At 44.4% G+C, this 18,181-nt stretch overlaps 2 protein-coding genes across 2 annotated transcripts; one reads left to right on the top strand and one right to left on the bottom strand.

The window, feature by feature from the left end:
• Positions 1-4,346: 4,346 nt before the first annotated feature.
• Positions 4,347-5,612, top strand: LOC117594267 (extensin-like). Its single transcript, XM_034291561.1, has 2 exons — positions 4,347-5,070; positions 5,515-5,612. Exons 1-2 carry the CDS (start codon positions 4,347-4,349, stop codon positions 5,610-5,612), a joined length of 822 nt encoding a protein of 273 aa, XP_034147452.1.
• A 3,079-nt stretch (positions 5,613-8,691) lies between these two features.
• Positions 8,692-16,943, bottom strand: LOC105030515 (cathepsin Z). Its single transcript, XM_034289149.1, has 6 exons — positions 16,765-16,943; positions 16,423-16,586; positions 14,694-14,873; positions 13,427-13,574; positions 10,726-10,891; positions 8,692-9,716 (listed from the first exon to the last, which is right to left on the bottom strand). The coding sequence occupies exons 1-6, from the start codon at positions 16,902-16,904 to the stop codon at positions 9,603-9,605; spliced, it is 912 nt and encodes a 303-aa protein (XP_034145040.1). The 5' UTR covers positions 16,905-16,943; the 3' UTR covers positions 8,692-9,602.
• Positions 16,944-18,181: the final 1,238 nt, after the last annotated feature.

Raw genomic sequence — 18,181 nt, 5'->3', positions numbered from 1 at the left:
CTGGGGATAATTCAGTGATATTTTGGAAGAGAAACATCCTTCACATTGTTCTAGTCAGTATCGCTTCAGTTACTCAGCTTACATATCTGCCTGTTAACCATCAATGCATTTTAAGATTTTTTTCTTAAACATAGTATTCAACTTTCCAAAACATTATGTTTTTTATATTGCTGGGAGTTTAAATGTGTGGGAACAAGAATTGAAACTGGACGAAAGCTGTTGCAGGAAATAAAGATGGATGGATTATTTTCATAGAAACTGATAAATTGTGGCTAAAGATCAAAATGAACGTTACCATGACATCAATAAAGCCACGTCATGCTGTCAGATAAGTGACAGAGAACAGATATAAAGCCAGTGTCTTTAATGTCTTTAAAGATTCACAACTACAGAACCACTGAGACAGAGACTAAGTGTTTAACCAGCAGTCAGACAGATTCCCTATAACAGAATGGATTGTGTCACCATGCTGAGCTTTCTACTGGCTGTTCTCATCACAACCAACCAGGCTGGACAAAAATATGAAGTTTTAAAAGAAAGTCAAAACTTTAATCTTCTCCTCGACCCAAGTCGTATATCCACCTACTGTCTGATCTTCAGATCCTCCTCTGAGGAGAACCTCCTGCTGTGGAACACTTCTAATCCTTCACCTGAGAATTTCACCCTGCCTGGAGGGTTACGGGATCGACTGGATCTGAAAGGGGAAGTATTAAAGATCTACGATGTTACTCACTCAGACTCTGGTCAGTACAAGGTAGAGTGCTGGACAGATGACAGTGTTACATACCAGGAGAATCTCATCCTGGAAGTCTGCAGTAGAGTACAAGAGATGAGATCAACGAAAGTGTATCGTGGTCCAGCAGAGATAGAACTTCAGTGTGTTGGAGCAGTAGGACGTGACGATGTGGAAGTCCAATGGCTTTACAAAACAATGAAAGACAAACTACAACCTGTAATAATGGACCAATCGGTTAGAGTACCGACAGAAGACATCTCCACTCTACACATTCATTTAACCAGGAGGAACATGGGTGGGTACAAATGCCTGGTACTGGAGGGACAGAGTTGTGTTTATAGTTTATTTTTTAAGGTACTAATGATGTGGGACTACATTCATGGTTTTGATGGAGATGAGGCTGTACTACCCTGCTTTATCAGTGATCACAATAAGACAGAAATATGGTGGGAAAAAAATTCAAGACGCATCCAACCATCCCCATCTATAAACCAGTCTGAGAGAAACATCACTGGTCAAGTCAACCAGATGTACATGGAAGATGGAAGAATATCAGGGAATTACTCACTGGTCATCCCATCACTTACCCTTCAACACACAGGGTTTTACACGTGTCAGGAAAATGATGCTAAATATTTGGAACTGTATGAACTGTTTGTGTGTCCGAGGTCTGAGCCCCTAACAGAGTTCTTCTCAGAGGGAGAGGAGGTTGTTCTCAGATGTGACTCTAATCTCATTGACTGGGTCGTGTGGTCCAGAAACACCTTTCAGGGGGTTGAAGTCATTCTGGACCAAAAATGGGGTTTGATGTTCCCAATACCAGAGGATTTGGTTGGGAGAATAAATATGTCTCTCCCTAATTCTTTTCTGGTCCTCTCTAACCTGACACTGGAGGACATTGGAGAATACTGGTGTTCTGTTTTCAGTGGTCAGGAATGTGTCTCTTTAACCAAGACCGTCCTGCTGAAGAGGGACCCCTTTGGCATCAACTCCATGTTCTACAGAGTTTACTCTTCACTGATGACCTGTGCTCTGCTGGGGATGGTCTGTGTTCTGATCACTGTGAACCTGAAGACCAGGAGAAGAAACCAGGTCTCCCTGAAGACCAGGAGAAGAAACCAGGTCTCCCTGAAGACCAGGAGAAGAAACCAGGCCTCCCTGAAGCCCAGGAGGACTGCAGCCCAGACACAGAGGAGCAGCAGAGTGGAGGAGGAGAGAGAAGAGAGTGATGAAGAGGAGAGAGAAGATGAACGACAGAGAAGAGTGTGAAGAAAGGATAAAGAGAAGAGCTTGATGACAAAAGTAAGAAAGTATAAGAAAGTGAGGAAGAAGAGGTGAGAGAAGTTTGAAGTTATAAGATATAGAAGAAAGAGATGTACTTCAATTTAAAGTAAACATACAAACATCTCTGCTTACAGCTACACTTACATTCTGTACATATTTTAGTATTTCTGTTAACCTAGTTTCATATTGTCCATTTTGGATCCAAAACCACTTCTAATACTGAATGTTTGACCTGATCTGACCACCTACACTGACTCAACATGGACTGACTCCCTCACCCACACACCCATACAAACACATGGACTGACTCCCTCACCCACACCCATACAAACACATGGACTGACTCCCTCACTCACACACCCATACAAACACATGGACTGACTCCCTCACCCACACACCCATACAAACACATGGACTGACTCCCTCACCCACACACCCATACAAACACATGGACTGACTCCCTCACTCACACACCCATACAAACACATGGACTGACTCCCTCACCCACACACCCATACAAACACATGGACTGACTCCCTCACCCACACACCCATACAAACACATGGACTGACTCCCTCACCCACACACCCATACAAACACATGGACTGACTCCCTCACCCACACACCCATACAAACACATGGACTGACTCCCTCACCCACACCCATACAAACACATGGACTGACTCCCTCACTCACACACCCATACAAACACATGGACTGACTCCCTCACCCACACACCCATACAAACACATGGACTGACTCCCTCACTCACACACCCATACAAACACATGGACTGACTCCCTCACCCACACACCCATACAAACACATGGACTGACTCCCTCACCCACACACCCATACAAACACATGGACTGACTCCCTCACCCACACACCCATACAAACACATGGACTGACTCCCTCACCCACACACCCATACAAACACATGGACTGACTCCCTCCCCCACACACCCATACAAACACATGGACTGACTCCCTCCCCCACACACCCATATAAACACATGGACTGACTCCCTCCCCCACACACCCATACAAACACATGGACTGACTCCCTCACCCACACACCCATACAAACACATGGACTGACTCCCTCCCCCACACACCCATACAAACACATGGACTGACTCCCTCCCCCACACACCCATACAAACACATGGACTGACTCCCTCACCCACACACCCATACAAACACATGGACTGACTCCCTCACCCACACACCCATACAAACACATGGACTGACTCCCTCACCCACACACCCATACAAACACATGGACTGACTCCCTCACCCACACACCCATACAAACACATGGACTGACTCCCTCACCCACACACCCATACAAACACATGGACTGACTCCCTCACCCACACCCATACAAACACATGGACTGACTCCCTCACTCACACACCCATACAAACACATGGACTGACTCCCTCACCCACACACCCATACAAACACATGGACTGACTCCCTCACTCACACACCCATACAAACACATGGACTGACTCCCTCACCCACACACCCATACAAACACATGGACTGACTCCCTCACCCACACACCCATACAAACACATGGACTGACTCCCTCACCCACACACCCATACAAACACATGGACTGACTCCCTCACCCACACACCCATACAAACACATGGACTGACTCCCTCCCCCACACACCCATACAAACACATGGACTGACTCCCTCCCCCACACACCCATATAAACACATGGACTGACTCCCTCCCCCACACACCCATACAAACACATGGACTGACTCCCTCACCCACACACCCATACAAACACATGGACTGACTCCCTCCCCCACACACCCATACAAACACATGGACTGACTCCCTCCCCCACACACCCATACAAACACATGGACTGACTCCCTCACCCACACACCCATACAAACACATGGACTGACTCCCTCACCCACACAAACACATGGACTGACTCCCCCCCCACACACCTTTGACAAAAACCAAGGGACAACAGACTGAACTAAAAGCAAGAGAAAAACGGTGTGTCTTTAAATTTGTGGGATGGGAGACTATTCCAGCATGGGAGCAGCAACAGACTAAACTGGCTACATAATCCTTGCTGGAGGGTGGGTTCTTGCTTCTTCCAAATATACCAAATAGTTTATTTGGAAAGACCAAACATCTTGCCCATGCCTATGATCTGATGTTTTAATCCTTAATATAATTGATGCAACCATTCTTTACTCCATTTCCATTACATTCATGTTCACAGTAGCAGAGGACTTTGAAAATGATGCATAAAAGAACAAATTGGTGCATAAAAATTCACCAGAATGCAGGAAGTGAAGCATCTGACACTCTCATTGGGGAGGACCCCCAGACCCACCAGACCCCCAGACCCACCAGACCCCCAGACCCACAGACCCACCAGACCCCCAGATCCACAGACCCACCAGACCCACCAGACCCATCAGACCCACCAGACCCCCAGACCCGCCAGACCCCCAGACCCACCAGACCCGCCAGACCCCCAGACCCACCAGACCCACCAGACCCACCAGACCCCCAGACCCCCAGACCCACAGACCCACCAGACCCATCAGACGCACCAGACCCCCCAGACCCCCAGACCCACCAGACCCCCCAGACCCACCAGACCCCCCAGACCCACCAGACCCTCAGACCCCCAGACCCACCAGACCCCCAGACCCACTAGACCCACCAGACCCCCAGACCCCCAGACCCCCAGACCCACCAGACCCCCAGACCCACTAGACCCACCAGACCCATCAGACCCCCAGACCCACCAGACCCACCAGACCCCCCAGACCCACCAGACCCACCAGACCCCCAGACCCACCAGACCCACCAGACCCCCAGACCCACAGACCCACCAGACCCCCAGACCCACCAGACCCCCAGACCCAACAGACCCCCAGACCCCCAGACCCACCAGACCCACCAGACCCCCAGACCCACCAGACCCACCAGACCCCCAGACCCACCAGACCCCCAGACCCCCAGACCCACCAGACCCGCTTCATTTGTGTCCCCCGGGTTTGGGGCCGCTGGCAAGGGGTCCCTTATTTTTCCACATTGAAGGTGGCAAACCTAATCTAACCCTAATCTAACCCTAATCTAACCCTAATCTAACCCTAATCTAACCCCACGGCGTCACTGACTAGATAACAATATGCTGTTGCACGGCTGCTTTGGGTTCATTCAGTATGAGCCTTGCACATCTAGCTAGTGTTAGTGGTTATACAGTTGTGCTCATAAGTTTGCATACCCTGGCAGAAATTGTGCAATTTCGTCATTGATTTTGAAAATATGCACTGATCATGCAAAATAAATTAATTTTATCTAAGGATAGTGATCTTATGAAGCCATTTATTATCACATAGTTGTTTGGCTCCTTTTTAACTCATAATGAGAACAGAAATCACCCAAATGGCCCTGATCATAAGTTGACATGCCCTTGAATGTTTGGCTTCGTTGCAGACACAACATCTAATGACACTGCCCTTCACGTGGGTGACCTGGGTTCGATTCTCGAGAGCGCTGCCATGATCAACACATTCTACTGCGGGCAGGCTTAACTAGGCGTGACTGGCTTCTTGTTTAATATATATTGTTTTGTCTTTGTTTACACTTTAATTAAAAGTGAATAAATGCACCTGCTGTTCTTTTTTTACATTTTAAACCTACTTTTGTTAACAACCTTCATTTTAAGTTCAATTCATTTTAAAGATACATTTTATGATCTTCTCGATTCTGTTTTCATTTCCGTACAACTTTTACTCCTTTCATTTAATAAACATCCTGTTATTTAAAAATACAATAGAATGAACACCTACAAACCAATTGAACAGGGGCATAGAAAGTAAAGTCATTCAGCAAGAGTGAATCCATTGTGTCAATCAACCAATCACAAACTTTATTTTCTGTGGACTCTGAAACAACATAGCCATTGTGTTTTCAAGTGACTGGACTCCACCTTGCCTCCAGAAACAATGCAAGAAAAATTTAAAATAAACATACCTGTTGTGTAAACATGCAAGTAGTCAAACCAGTGATGTGTTTAGAAAATACTAAAATAGCTTCCAAAATGAACACTGACATAAAATAACAAATATGTTATTGATATGGACTTGTTGTGTACAAGCTGTTTGATAAAGACTTGTGGAACATAACCTGTCTTAGGTGGGATAGTATTTTTGACCATCTGAAAAATATCACAAACTCGATTATAATGGTGTCTATAAAATAAGTTTGACCTGGTGGTTGTTTTTGATATGGTATGTTTAAAATGTATTTTTGCCTTAAAAAAAAAAAATAGATGTCAATAACATTTGTCATGTCCTTTCTCACAACAAGAAAAGTGTAATACATTGCATTACTTAATTTGAGTACATTTTATCCATTAGTGCAGAATGTGTTGTGTTATGTTGTGCAACATGTTAATAACTCCTGGGCTGTTTCACTGCTCTTTATCATCTCTTCCTCTTCCTCCCTCTTGTGGGAAACAACTTGAGGTCCCTTTCTCAGAAAGAGTTTACACTGATCATTAAATGATAAGACACATCAATCATGTTCATGTATTTGTGCTTTACAACATTTGTAGCAGTACGTAATTTCATCCACTATTATTTTGCTTGAATGGACCGGATCCACACACAAAGATGGTTATTTTTTTAGACAAACGGTCCCAGAACTTGAGGAACTGAGGCTGTCAGACTTTCCATTCAGCAGAAGGTGAGGCCATGTCAGACTTTCCATTCAGCAGAAGGTGAGGCTGTGTCAGACTATCCATTTAGCAGAAGGTGAGGCTGTGTCAGACTATCCATTTAGCAGAAGGTGAGGCTGTGTCAGACTTTCCATTCAGCAGAAGGTGAGGCTGTGTCAGACTATCCATTTAGCAGAAGGTGAGGCTGTGTCAGACTTTCCAATCAGCAGAAGGTGAGGCTGTGTCAGACTATCCATTCAGCAGAAGGTGAGGCTGTGTCAGACTATCCATTTAGCAGAAGGTGAGGCTGTGTCAGACTTTCCATTCAGCAGAAGGTGAGGCTGTGTCAGACTATCCATTTAGCAGAAGGTGAGGCTGTGTCAGACTTTCCATTCAGCAGAAGGTGAGGCTGTGTCAGACTTTCCATTCAGCAGAACTATCCGCTTTGGTCAAGAACAAACATATCCTTGTGAAGTATATCGTCGTCAGTGTGACCGGACTTCACACCAGCTGTGAGGCATAAAACAGGACCTATGATACCGAGTGATGCGTTATGTAATGCCTTCTGTAGCTCCTGTTGCAGTCCTCTACTTAAAAATCATTTTAAATTGCGCAGAAAGAATCTTTGAACACCCCACTTCCTGTAGGAGACATAATACTGTAAATAACAAGTCAAAACTACTCCATGTGGTTACCTGTCGCAACCTAATCTTTAATTACATATTCATTTCATAAGAAATGTATCCAAGTAGAATGTGCAACTATCCACATAGCATTAATTAATCACCTTTACAAGTAACATTATATTTAATACTATTTAAATGAAAGACATACAGACTGGTGACAGAAAATCCAACATAAAGTGTCTCAGTAAAGTGTTGGGCCACAAGTCACCAGAACAGATTCAATATGTCATAGATTCTATGAGTCTCTGGAACTCTACTGGAGGGATGGAAAAGATATTCTATTTTAAAAGTTATTCCCTCACTTTGTGTTTTGATGATGGTGGTGGAGAGCTGTCAACCACAATTTCTGACCAGATTTACATATGTCTATCCCATAGATCTAAATGCAGATGTCACTTTAGCCACTGTTCCTATTTAAACACCAACTAGTTGAGCAGTCTATGGTACTGAAGCTCCTGCCATCCCTCACCCAATAATGACCATTTCAGAGTCACTTAAACCCTTTCCTCTTGCCATCTTCATCCAATATCGAGATCAACTGGGCCTGCTCTGCATTTTATAAGTAACAGAGCATGATAGGATGTTTGTTGCTTAATTGTGTCATGAGGGGCAACTGAATGGAAGCATCTGCATTTGTTATGTTCCTCCAGTCATTTCTTCAAGTTTTTTCTTTAAATTCTCACCCGTGTGTATGTACTGTCTATTGAATCACAATGTAGAAGTATTATCCATATCATAAAATGCATAACACGTATCACACATATGGTCAGATGTGTCAGTTTCTCCCCCTAATAAACAAATGAAGAAAAAATAGAACAAAAACATATGAAAAATGCACGTGGAAACATTCACATGTGAAATGTACAAAAACATATGTCAGTTTCACATTTTTTGCTGTACCAAGAAGAGCGAATGTCTCCGACTGAGTCAGTGAGTGGCTGGCTGACTGGCCCTTGTTAAATAGCGTAGTGGTTAGAGATGCGGATTACAAAATGACCACCAGCGGACTACTGGTGTGCATGTTTCTGACCAAACTGTGGGTGGCATGAGGGCCCGACGTCCTCCAGTGGGACCTGTGCTCACAGCCATATTTGGCATTCGCCCTGAGAACACCAGAATTGGCTGGTCTGCCATTGGTGCCAGTTCTCTTCACAGATGAATGAAAAAAACTACTTGAAAAAACTACACAGTTGTGCTCATAAGTTTGCATACCCTTGGAGAATTGGTAATATATGTACAATTTGTAAAGAAAACATGAGTGAACAGGTAAAACGTCTCTTATTTCTTATGGGATTCATATTCAACTGTAGGTCATTACAGAATGTGGAGAGGAGAGGGTTTGGTGACACAGTGGAGAGAGTTTGGTGACAGTGGAGAGGGTTTGGTGACAGTGGAGAGGGTTTGGTGACAGTGGAGAGGGTTTGGTGACAGTGGAGAGGGTTTGGTGACAGTGGAAAGGGTTTGGTGACAGTGGAGAGGGTTTGGTGACAGTGGAGAGGGTTTGGTGACAGTGGAGAGGGTTTGGTGACCCAGTGGAGAGGGTTTGGTGACAGTGGAAAGGGTTTGGTGACAGTGGAGAGGGTTTGGTGACAGTGGAGAGGGTTTGGTGACAGTGGAGAGGGTTTGGTGACAGTGGAGAGGGTTTGGTGACCCAGTGGAGAGGGTTTGGTGACACAGTGGAGAAGGTTTGGTGACAGTGGAGAGGGTTTGGTGACAGTGGAGAGGGTTTGGTGACCCAGTGGAGAGGGTTTGGTGACCCAGTGGAGAGGGTTTGGTGACAGTGGAGAGGGTTTGGTGACAGTGGAGAGGGTTTGGTGACAGTGGAGAAGGTTTGGTGACAGTGGAGAGGGTTTGGTGACAGTGGAGAGGGTTTGGTGACCCAGTGGAGAGGGTTTGGTGACAGTGGAGAGGGTTTGGTGACAGTGGAGAGGGTTTGGTGACCCAGTGGAGAGGGTTTGGTGACCCAGTGGAGAGGGTTTGGTGACAGTGGAGAGGGTTTGGTGACCCAGTGGAGAGGGTTTGGTGACCCAGTGGAGAGGGTTTGGTGACCCAGTGGAGAGGGTTTGGTGACAGTGGAGAGGGTTTGGTGACAGTGGAGAGGGTTTGGTGACAGTGGAGAGGGTTTGGTGACAGTGGAGAGGGTTTGGTGACAGTGGAGAAGGTTTGGAGACGCTGCTCTACGTCACGACGGGGTCTCCATAGGCACAGCTCTGCTCAATGGCCAGGTTATACCAGTGACCCTTCCCTCCTTTATAAGCACTGGTGACGATCCTTGCCCAGCCATACTCCCCCTGCCAAAACCAAATCAGAGACTATGGTTAGTCGACACAAAACCAAATAAGAGACTATGGTTAGTCGACACAAAACCAAATAAGAAACTATGGTTAGCCAACACAAAACCAAATAAGAAACTATGGTTAGCCAACACAAAACCAAATAAGAGACTATGGCTAGCCAACACAAAACCAAATCAGAGACTAAGGTTAGTCAACACAAAACCAAATCAGAGACCAAAAACGGTAGCTAATACATCATGTTGTCCAGTATATTTTATTCACCATGTATACGCATATACGTCCCAGCAAACATTTGGAATGGCCAAGTGTCTAACCTTCTGACCGGTCCTGAATATGAACATGTATACACAGCTGTATTGGCAGTAGTTTACACGTTAAGTTGACCAACACGGTCACACTATGAGGTCAACTATACACTTCTTTGTCAGTATACACGCTAGGTGGGCCACTTCGATGAACCGACTCAAAAGATGCTAGGCACATCCGTGCGTGGTATTTATTCAGTTGTCCAGTAGAGGGCGCTGCATCTGAACGGGTATTTTAGTGTGAACAGCAGGTGTGCTTGTTCCTCCTGAGAAGCTGACATTGTCAACTATTAAGACTTGCCCAGTTTTCCCCGTTTCTCCCTTTATCTAGAAACAAAGCAATGTCGGCCTACGCTATAGCTAGCAAAATAATATTGTTACTAGCTAACCAGCTGTCTCAGGAGCTGCGCCCTCTACTGTGTAGAATAACTAACTACACGCATTTACATGTGCATTCAGACGACCAAGTAGGTCAACAACAGCAGTCGACTGTGTATTTGGTTCATGTGTGTGGGTGTGTGTGTATATGTAGGTGTGTATGTGTATGTGTGTGTATGTATGTAGGTGTGTATTTGGTTCATGTGTGTGGGTGTGTGTGTATATGTAGGTGTGTATGTGGGTGTGTGTGTGTGTATATGTAGGTGTGTATTTGGGTTCATATGTGTGTGTGTGTGTGGGGTCGGGTGCCCGACACATACCCACGGCTCCCCCCAGGAGTTGCGAACCACCCAGTACTCCGTCCCGTCCCCGGTCAGCCCCCAGCCGGCCACTGAGACGATGTGGTTCATTAGGGAGATGGGGTGGAACTCTGCAAACACGCCCCCACTGTACTCCTCCAGACCCTTGGTGGCCATCACACCACAGCTGAGACAGGACAGTTCAACATGTTACAACCGTTACTACGGCCGCCATTACACGTACCATCACACCACAGCTGAGACAGGACAGTTCAACATGTTACAACCGTTACTACGGCCGCCATTACACGTACCATCACACCACAGCTGAGACAGGACAGTTCAACATGTTACAACCGTTACTACGGCCGCCATTACACGTACCATCACACCACAGCTGAGACAGGACAGTTCAACATGTTACAACCGTTACTACGGCCTCCATCAAACGTACCATCACACCACAGCTGAGACAGGACAGTTCAACATGTTACAACCGTTACTACGGCCGCCATTACACGTACCATCACACCACAGCTGAGACAGGACAGTTCAACATGTTACAACCGTTACTATGGCCGCCATTACACGTACCATCACACCACAGCTGAGACAGGACAGTTCAACATGTTACAACCGTTACTATGGCCGCCATTACACGTACCATCACACCACAGCTGAGACAGGACAGTTCAACATGTTACAACCATTACTATGGCCGCCATTACACGTACCATCACACCACAGCTGAGACAGGACAGTTCAACATGTTACAACCGTTACTATGGCCGCCATTACACGTACCATCACACCACAGCTGAGACAGGACAGTTCAACATGTTACAACCGTTACTACGGCCGCCATTACACGTACCATCAAACCACAGCTGAGACAGGACAGTTCAACATGTTACAACCGTTACTACGGCCGCCATTACACGTACCATCACACCACAGCTGAGACAGGACAGTTCAACATGTTACAACCGTTACTATGGCCGCCATTACACGTACCATCAAACCACAGCTGAGACAGGACAGTTCAACATGTTACAACCGTTACTATGGCCGCCATTACACGTACCATCACACCACAGCTGAGACAGGACAGTTCAACATGTTACAACCGTTACTATGGCCGCCATTACACGTACCATCAAACCACAGCTGAGACAGGACAGTTCAACATGTTACAACCATTACTATGGCTGCCATTACACGTACTTTCACATCACAGCTGAGACAGGACAGTTCAACATGTTACAACCGTTACTACGGCCGCCATTACACGTACCATCACACCACAGCTGAGACAGGACAGTTCAACATGTTACAACCCTTACTACGGCCGCCATTACACGTACCGTCACACCACAGCTGAGACAGGACAGTTCAACATGTTACAACCGTTACTACGGCCACCATCAAACGTACCATCACACCACAGCTGAGACAGGACAGTTCAACATGTTACAACCGTTACTACGGCCGCCATTACACGTACCGTCACACCACAGCTGAGACAGGACAGTTCAACATGTTACAACCGTTACTACGGCCGCCATTACACGTACCATCACACCACAGCTGAGACAGGACAGTTCAACATGTTACAACCGTTACTACGGCCGCCATTACACGTACCGTCACACCACAGCTGAGACAGGACAGTTCAACATGTTACAACCGTTACTACGGCCGCCATCAAACGTACCATCACACCACAGCTGAGACAGGACAGTTCAACATGTTACAACCGTTACTACGGCCGCCATTACACGTACCATCACACCACAGCTGAGACAGGACAGTTCAACATGTTACAACCGTTACTACGGCCGCCATTACACGTACCATCACATCACAGCTGAGACAGGACAGTTCAACATGTTACAACCGTTACTACGGCCGCCATTACATGTACCATCACACCACAGCTGAGACAGGACAGTTCAACATGTTACAACCGTTACTACGGCCGCCATTACGCGTACCGTCACACGTGTTACACTTCTAAACATTCAATTTCATGCCACAGCTGAGGTGTGGATAAAGCTACCATAATTTACATCGGCAGCAGTCCCACAAACACACATAATTAACCTAATTAAAGAGCTGGCAACCAGATATTGAAGCACACTGGCTATGAAAAAACATTATGGCTAGAAATTCAAAAATATTTAAAGATATCTTTTCTGTCATTTTATGCTCTATGGCATTGGGTGGGATTTGAACCCATGATGCAGCAGTACATGTGCACCAGAGGCAGTGGCTTAGACCACTGGTCATGTACCCCCAGGGGTCCTAGTTCCCATGGTTGGGAACCACTGGTCTATGAAATATAATTAGTATTATAGTTTCCACATTACGAGTTGAAAACAAAATCATGTGGGTATGTGTCAACAGAATGTAAACGTTTAAAAGGGAGGTTTTTACTGATCATGTTTTCCCTAACTACCTCTGACGTCAAATCTGACAAAAGCCTTTTCTGTTTTGGTCACAATAACAGCAGTAACAACCTAAAGGTCAAAGAGAAACAGCCTAGAATTCAAAGAGTAACAACCTAAAGGTCAAAGAGTAACAACCTAAAGGTCAAAGAGTAACAACCTATAATTCAAAGAGTAACAACCTAAAGGTCAAAGAGTAACAGCCTAAGGGTCACAGTCCCGGGACCAACGGTACATAAAACAAACAGCCCTGCTTCCCTCTGATCTGTGGTCACCTGATTGGCCCATTGGTGTATATCTCCGCCTTCATCTTGTCTCGACCAGACACCTCTCCATAGTCCCCAACCTTCCACAGGGTGTAGTTCTGCACCACAGCACAGGAGTCAGAGGAACACGTTCCACACTGGTTGAACTGCTCACACTCTGCAGAACATACAGGAAAAAGATGACGATTATCCTTCTGAAGAGACCTCACTGAAATATAATAAATAGACCAGGTGTCACCATTCAAGTCAATGATGGCATGACGGATGGATTGGCCATTCTATTCTTTTTATTTCAATGCCTCTAGCCATACAAAAGACTGAAGACACTGTAGCCTGGGAGACGAAATTCTAAGCACACGCAAACTGAAAAAAGTACAGTATATTCAACAGGTAGGAAGGATGTCATGAGAACAGAAACTTGGATTCTAATTCAGTACCCATAAAAAACAGGTTCTGTTCATATTTTATACAGCACACATCACAAAATTGTCTTCAATACCAATTCTCTGATTTGTATCGAATGAATACTTTCTATTTACATTCTGCCATGAGAGGGCAGTGTTGCCCTTATAAAAGTGTCCAAAGATAAACATACTATGCAACAAAGGCTAGACAACTTCCTCGTGACATACAGGAATACCCGGAATACCCGGAATACCATACACAGGTGTGCCTTGTAAAAAGTTAATTTGTGCCACAGAAAAGTTGGTAAGTTCGCTTATTTGAGCTGTTCTTACCATAATATGTATTACTACAATACCGATATACTGATGGTCTGTATACTAACCCTACTGTCACGGCACAACTGATTATGTTCAACACTTGTTGGGTTGCTACATGATTTTATATGAATTATTTCATAGTTTTGATGTATTCACTAACATGGAAAATGTGGAAAATAGTAGAAATAAAGAAATATCCTTGAAATACCCTTCTCATTAAAGACCAAAGTTTTAAACGTTTTCATGTATTTTTTAATTATAAAATAACAGATTGTAAAGGTTCCTTAAAAATAAATAAATAAATAATGATTTAATGGTAATTGTTAATTTCTAAAATACACAATTGATGTATTAGATTTTTTTTTTTGCCTTGGAATCGCAATGGTACCGAGAATAGTATAATTTCTGTGGTACCATTTCGAAAGTTCAAACTTCTGGCGGTATCTTGACATCCCTAATAGGCATAACGGTCAAATTTAAACGGGAGCATTAAAAGACATAACGGGAGCATTAAAACCAGACAAAGCATTTGAACCCCCAAACTGAAGCGTTACTTTGGTTTTTGGCCTGGTAGTTGTTGCAGGTCTCGTCCGGGATTCCCGCCAGGTGGGCATAACGGTACACTCCGGTGTGATCTCCTCCGTAACACGAACCCGCGTGGCCACAATCAATCACGTTCTGGACAGACAGGTAGGCAGACGGCCAGCTACCGCCACGCTTTATGTTGATCCGGTCTAATCAAAAAACACGCATTAGATAATCATTATGTTAAACTTTCATTGCCATATTGATCAAAACTGTTGAGCTGCAGTGTACAGAATCAATCATTTATTTACGATATAATGAAGCTAGGCATCGTGCCCGCAAAAATTAACACAAATTGGTAGTAATCAGGACTAGCTACACAGTGAACATGAATCGATTGACCCAATAACATTTTAATGACAACCTGTGTGACAACCTACAGTCACCTCCAAAATTATTGGCACCCTTAATAAAAATGAGCACAAACGCTGTATAAAGACAAAGGCAAAGAGCTATAGTTTATGCTCAGAAAAATAGAAATTACATAATTTTATAATAATAACATTTCTTAGAGGAAACATAAAACACTGCTCAAAAGAATTAAGGTAACAAGTAATCATCACAGTATAACACTAATTCAATTACATTTCAGGGATATCAATCTGTCGAATTAGGAAGCATAAGCGATTGTGAATCAATTTAATCTGTTTTGGTGCAAATGAAAGTGACATCATCCAGCATGACCAGTTTGGCGGTGGGTCAGTGATGGTCGCAGGAGGCCTATACTTGGAGTCAACGTGCTAGTCAACAGTACCCTGACTGCTGTTAGGTACCGGGATGAAATCCACCCATCGTCAGACCTTACCCTGCAGTGGGCCCTGGGTTCCTCCTGGTGCAGGACAATGCCCGGCCTCATGTGGCCAGAGTGTGTAGGCAGTTCCTGGATGACGAAGGCATTGATGCCACTGACTGGCCCTCATGTTCCCCAGACCTGAATCCAATTGAGAACCTCTGGGACATTATGTATCAGTGCATCTGACACCACTAAGTAGCGCCACAGACTGCCCAGGGGTTCACTGATGCCCTGATCCAAATCTGGGAGGAGATCCCCCAGGACACCATCCACCACCTCATCAGGAGCATGGCCAGACGTTGTCAAGAGTGCATACAGGCACGTGGGGGCCATACACACTACTGAGTCACATTATGAGTTGCAGTGATGAAATTCACACAAGTTGGAAAAGCCTGTTATTTCAATAGTTTACTTTGATTTTCGGTGTGAGTTTGAATCCAGCCTTCAATCGGTTGATTTTGGTTTCCATTGACCGTTGTTGTGTCATTTTGTTCTCAATGAAATACATAATGTACAGAAAGGATTTTGATCTTTAATATATTTCGTTCATTGAGACCCGATTGTGTGATTTAAGTGTTCCTAATTGTTTTGAGCAGTCTGTAAGGTATTGCCTTGTTTAGAAACTGCCGGGCGCTGTTATCAAGGCAGGAAAAAAGCCCTTTGCACAAAGTGCGCTAAACAAGGGTGCCAATAATGTCTCACTTATTCTTTGGTGAAACACCTTTAATTCGAGAAATGTGCCACTGTGTGTGTTATTGCTGCAGCCTTTTTTGCTCGTCTTTATCAATGGTTACAGTATTTTTTGAGGTGCCTTGCGTCTCTCCGAATTGTTTCAAGCATGTGTAACGTTGACTCACAACAGGTTGAAACACGGTGTCATATTGTTTCTACGGAGTCCAACATACCCGCGAGCGCGCTGGTTGAGCCCATGGCCCAGCACGAGCCGCAGTACTGTGGAATGTGTTGGTTGCGCGTGATGCTCACGTAGTTTGTCCCGTCCACGTTCCTCCAGTCCCAGACTGCAGGCAACTCTGACACATTCACGTACTCATGAGGTCGGGGATAGGTTCTGAGAATGTACACGTTTATAGGAGAAACGTGTCAGATGTTAGACAAGACAATTCCTTCAAAGGGAGTTTGTCGATTTCATAGATTTTAGAACAATGCTTTATGTTTACGTTTAATCTGTACAGTAGCCTACAGGAATGCGACAGCGTCAAAAAAACCGTATGAGATTTTGTCCTTACTTTACCGATGTAGGTCTGCCGTCTCTGATGGGTTTGTAGCATGCACCGAGTGTACCCATGACGTTGCTATCCGCCGTGACCAAAAGTAAAAATACGTGGGTCATAAATGTAAACAAAAACATAGCGACAGATGATTCCATGTTGATCGGCTTGAAATTACTTCTTTGACCTCATCCGGTAAAATGTTAATGCCAACGGCTTCCATCTAGCGTCAAGGCATGTAACTACAACCAAACGTATACAACCATTATTACGGTGATGTTAACAAATATTTGAACAATATTTACAGGTTTTTTAGCAACATACGCTGCCTTCCAGACAAAGTCGTTTTCAGAGAACGCCTTGTTTATTTCAGCAGGACAATGCCAAACCACATTCTGCACATATTACAACAGCATGGCTCTGTAGTAAAAGAGCCTGAGTGCTAAAATGGCCTTCCTGCATTCCAGACCTGTCACTCATTAAAAACATTTGAGACATTATGAAACGAAAAATATGACAGAGGAGACCCTGAACTCTTGATCAGCTGAAATTCTATATCAAGCAAGAATTTGGGAAAACATTTCACTTTCAAAACTACAGCAGTTGGTCTCAGTTCCCAAACACTTACAAAGTATTGTTAAAAGAAGAGGTGATGCAACACAGTGGTAAACATATCCCTGTCCCAATGTTTTTGTCATCCAATTGTATTTTTCCAAAAACAATAACATTTCTCAGTTTTCCTTGTACAACTTTCAATTAAATATAGGGATAAATGAATTGCACCTCATTGCATTCTGTTTTTATTTGCATTTTACGCAGTGTCCCAATTTCTTTGGGAACAGGGTTGTATTATTACATGTATTTTCAACACTAATTGTGCTGCATTTAATCAAGCAGTTAACCTGTCATTCCCACTTCATACCTGGCTTAGAATTCCCCTCTTCTCCCTCTGTTAAGTAAAGTACGGTAGGTGAATGACTGTGACTGTTAAGTAAAGTATGGTAGGTGAATGACTGTGACTGTTAAGTAAAGTACCATAGGTGAATGACTGTGACTGTTAAGTAAAGTACCGTAGGTGAATGACTGTGACTGTTAAGTAAAGTACCGTAGGTGAATGACTGTGACTGTTAAGTAAAGTACCATAGGTGAATGACTGTGACTGTTAAGTAAAGTAAGGTAGGTGAATGACTGTGACTGTTAAGTAAAGTACCATAGGTGAATGACTGTTAAGTAAAGTACGGTAGGTGAATGACTGTGACTGTTAAGTAAAGTACCATAGGTGAATGACTGTAAAATGGAATTTATATTTGTAACCACTAGGGGACACTGTCTAGTTTCACAAGTGTCGAGGGTGGAAACGATGACAAGAAGACAGCTTAATGTACTAAAAAGAGCTGTCTTTCAATATCCCTCTCTCATCTGGATTTAAAAGTCT

This window comes from Esox lucius, chromosome 3, assembly GCF_011004845.1.
Source record: "Esox lucius isolate fEsoLuc1 chromosome 3, fEsoLuc1.pri, whole genome shotgun sequence".
NCBI lineage: Eukaryota > Metazoa > Chordata > Actinopteri > Esociformes > Esocidae > Esox > Esox lucius.
The sequence above is the reverse complement of the archived record's forward strand: the minus strand, read 5'-3'. Positions and strand labels throughout refer to the sequence as shown.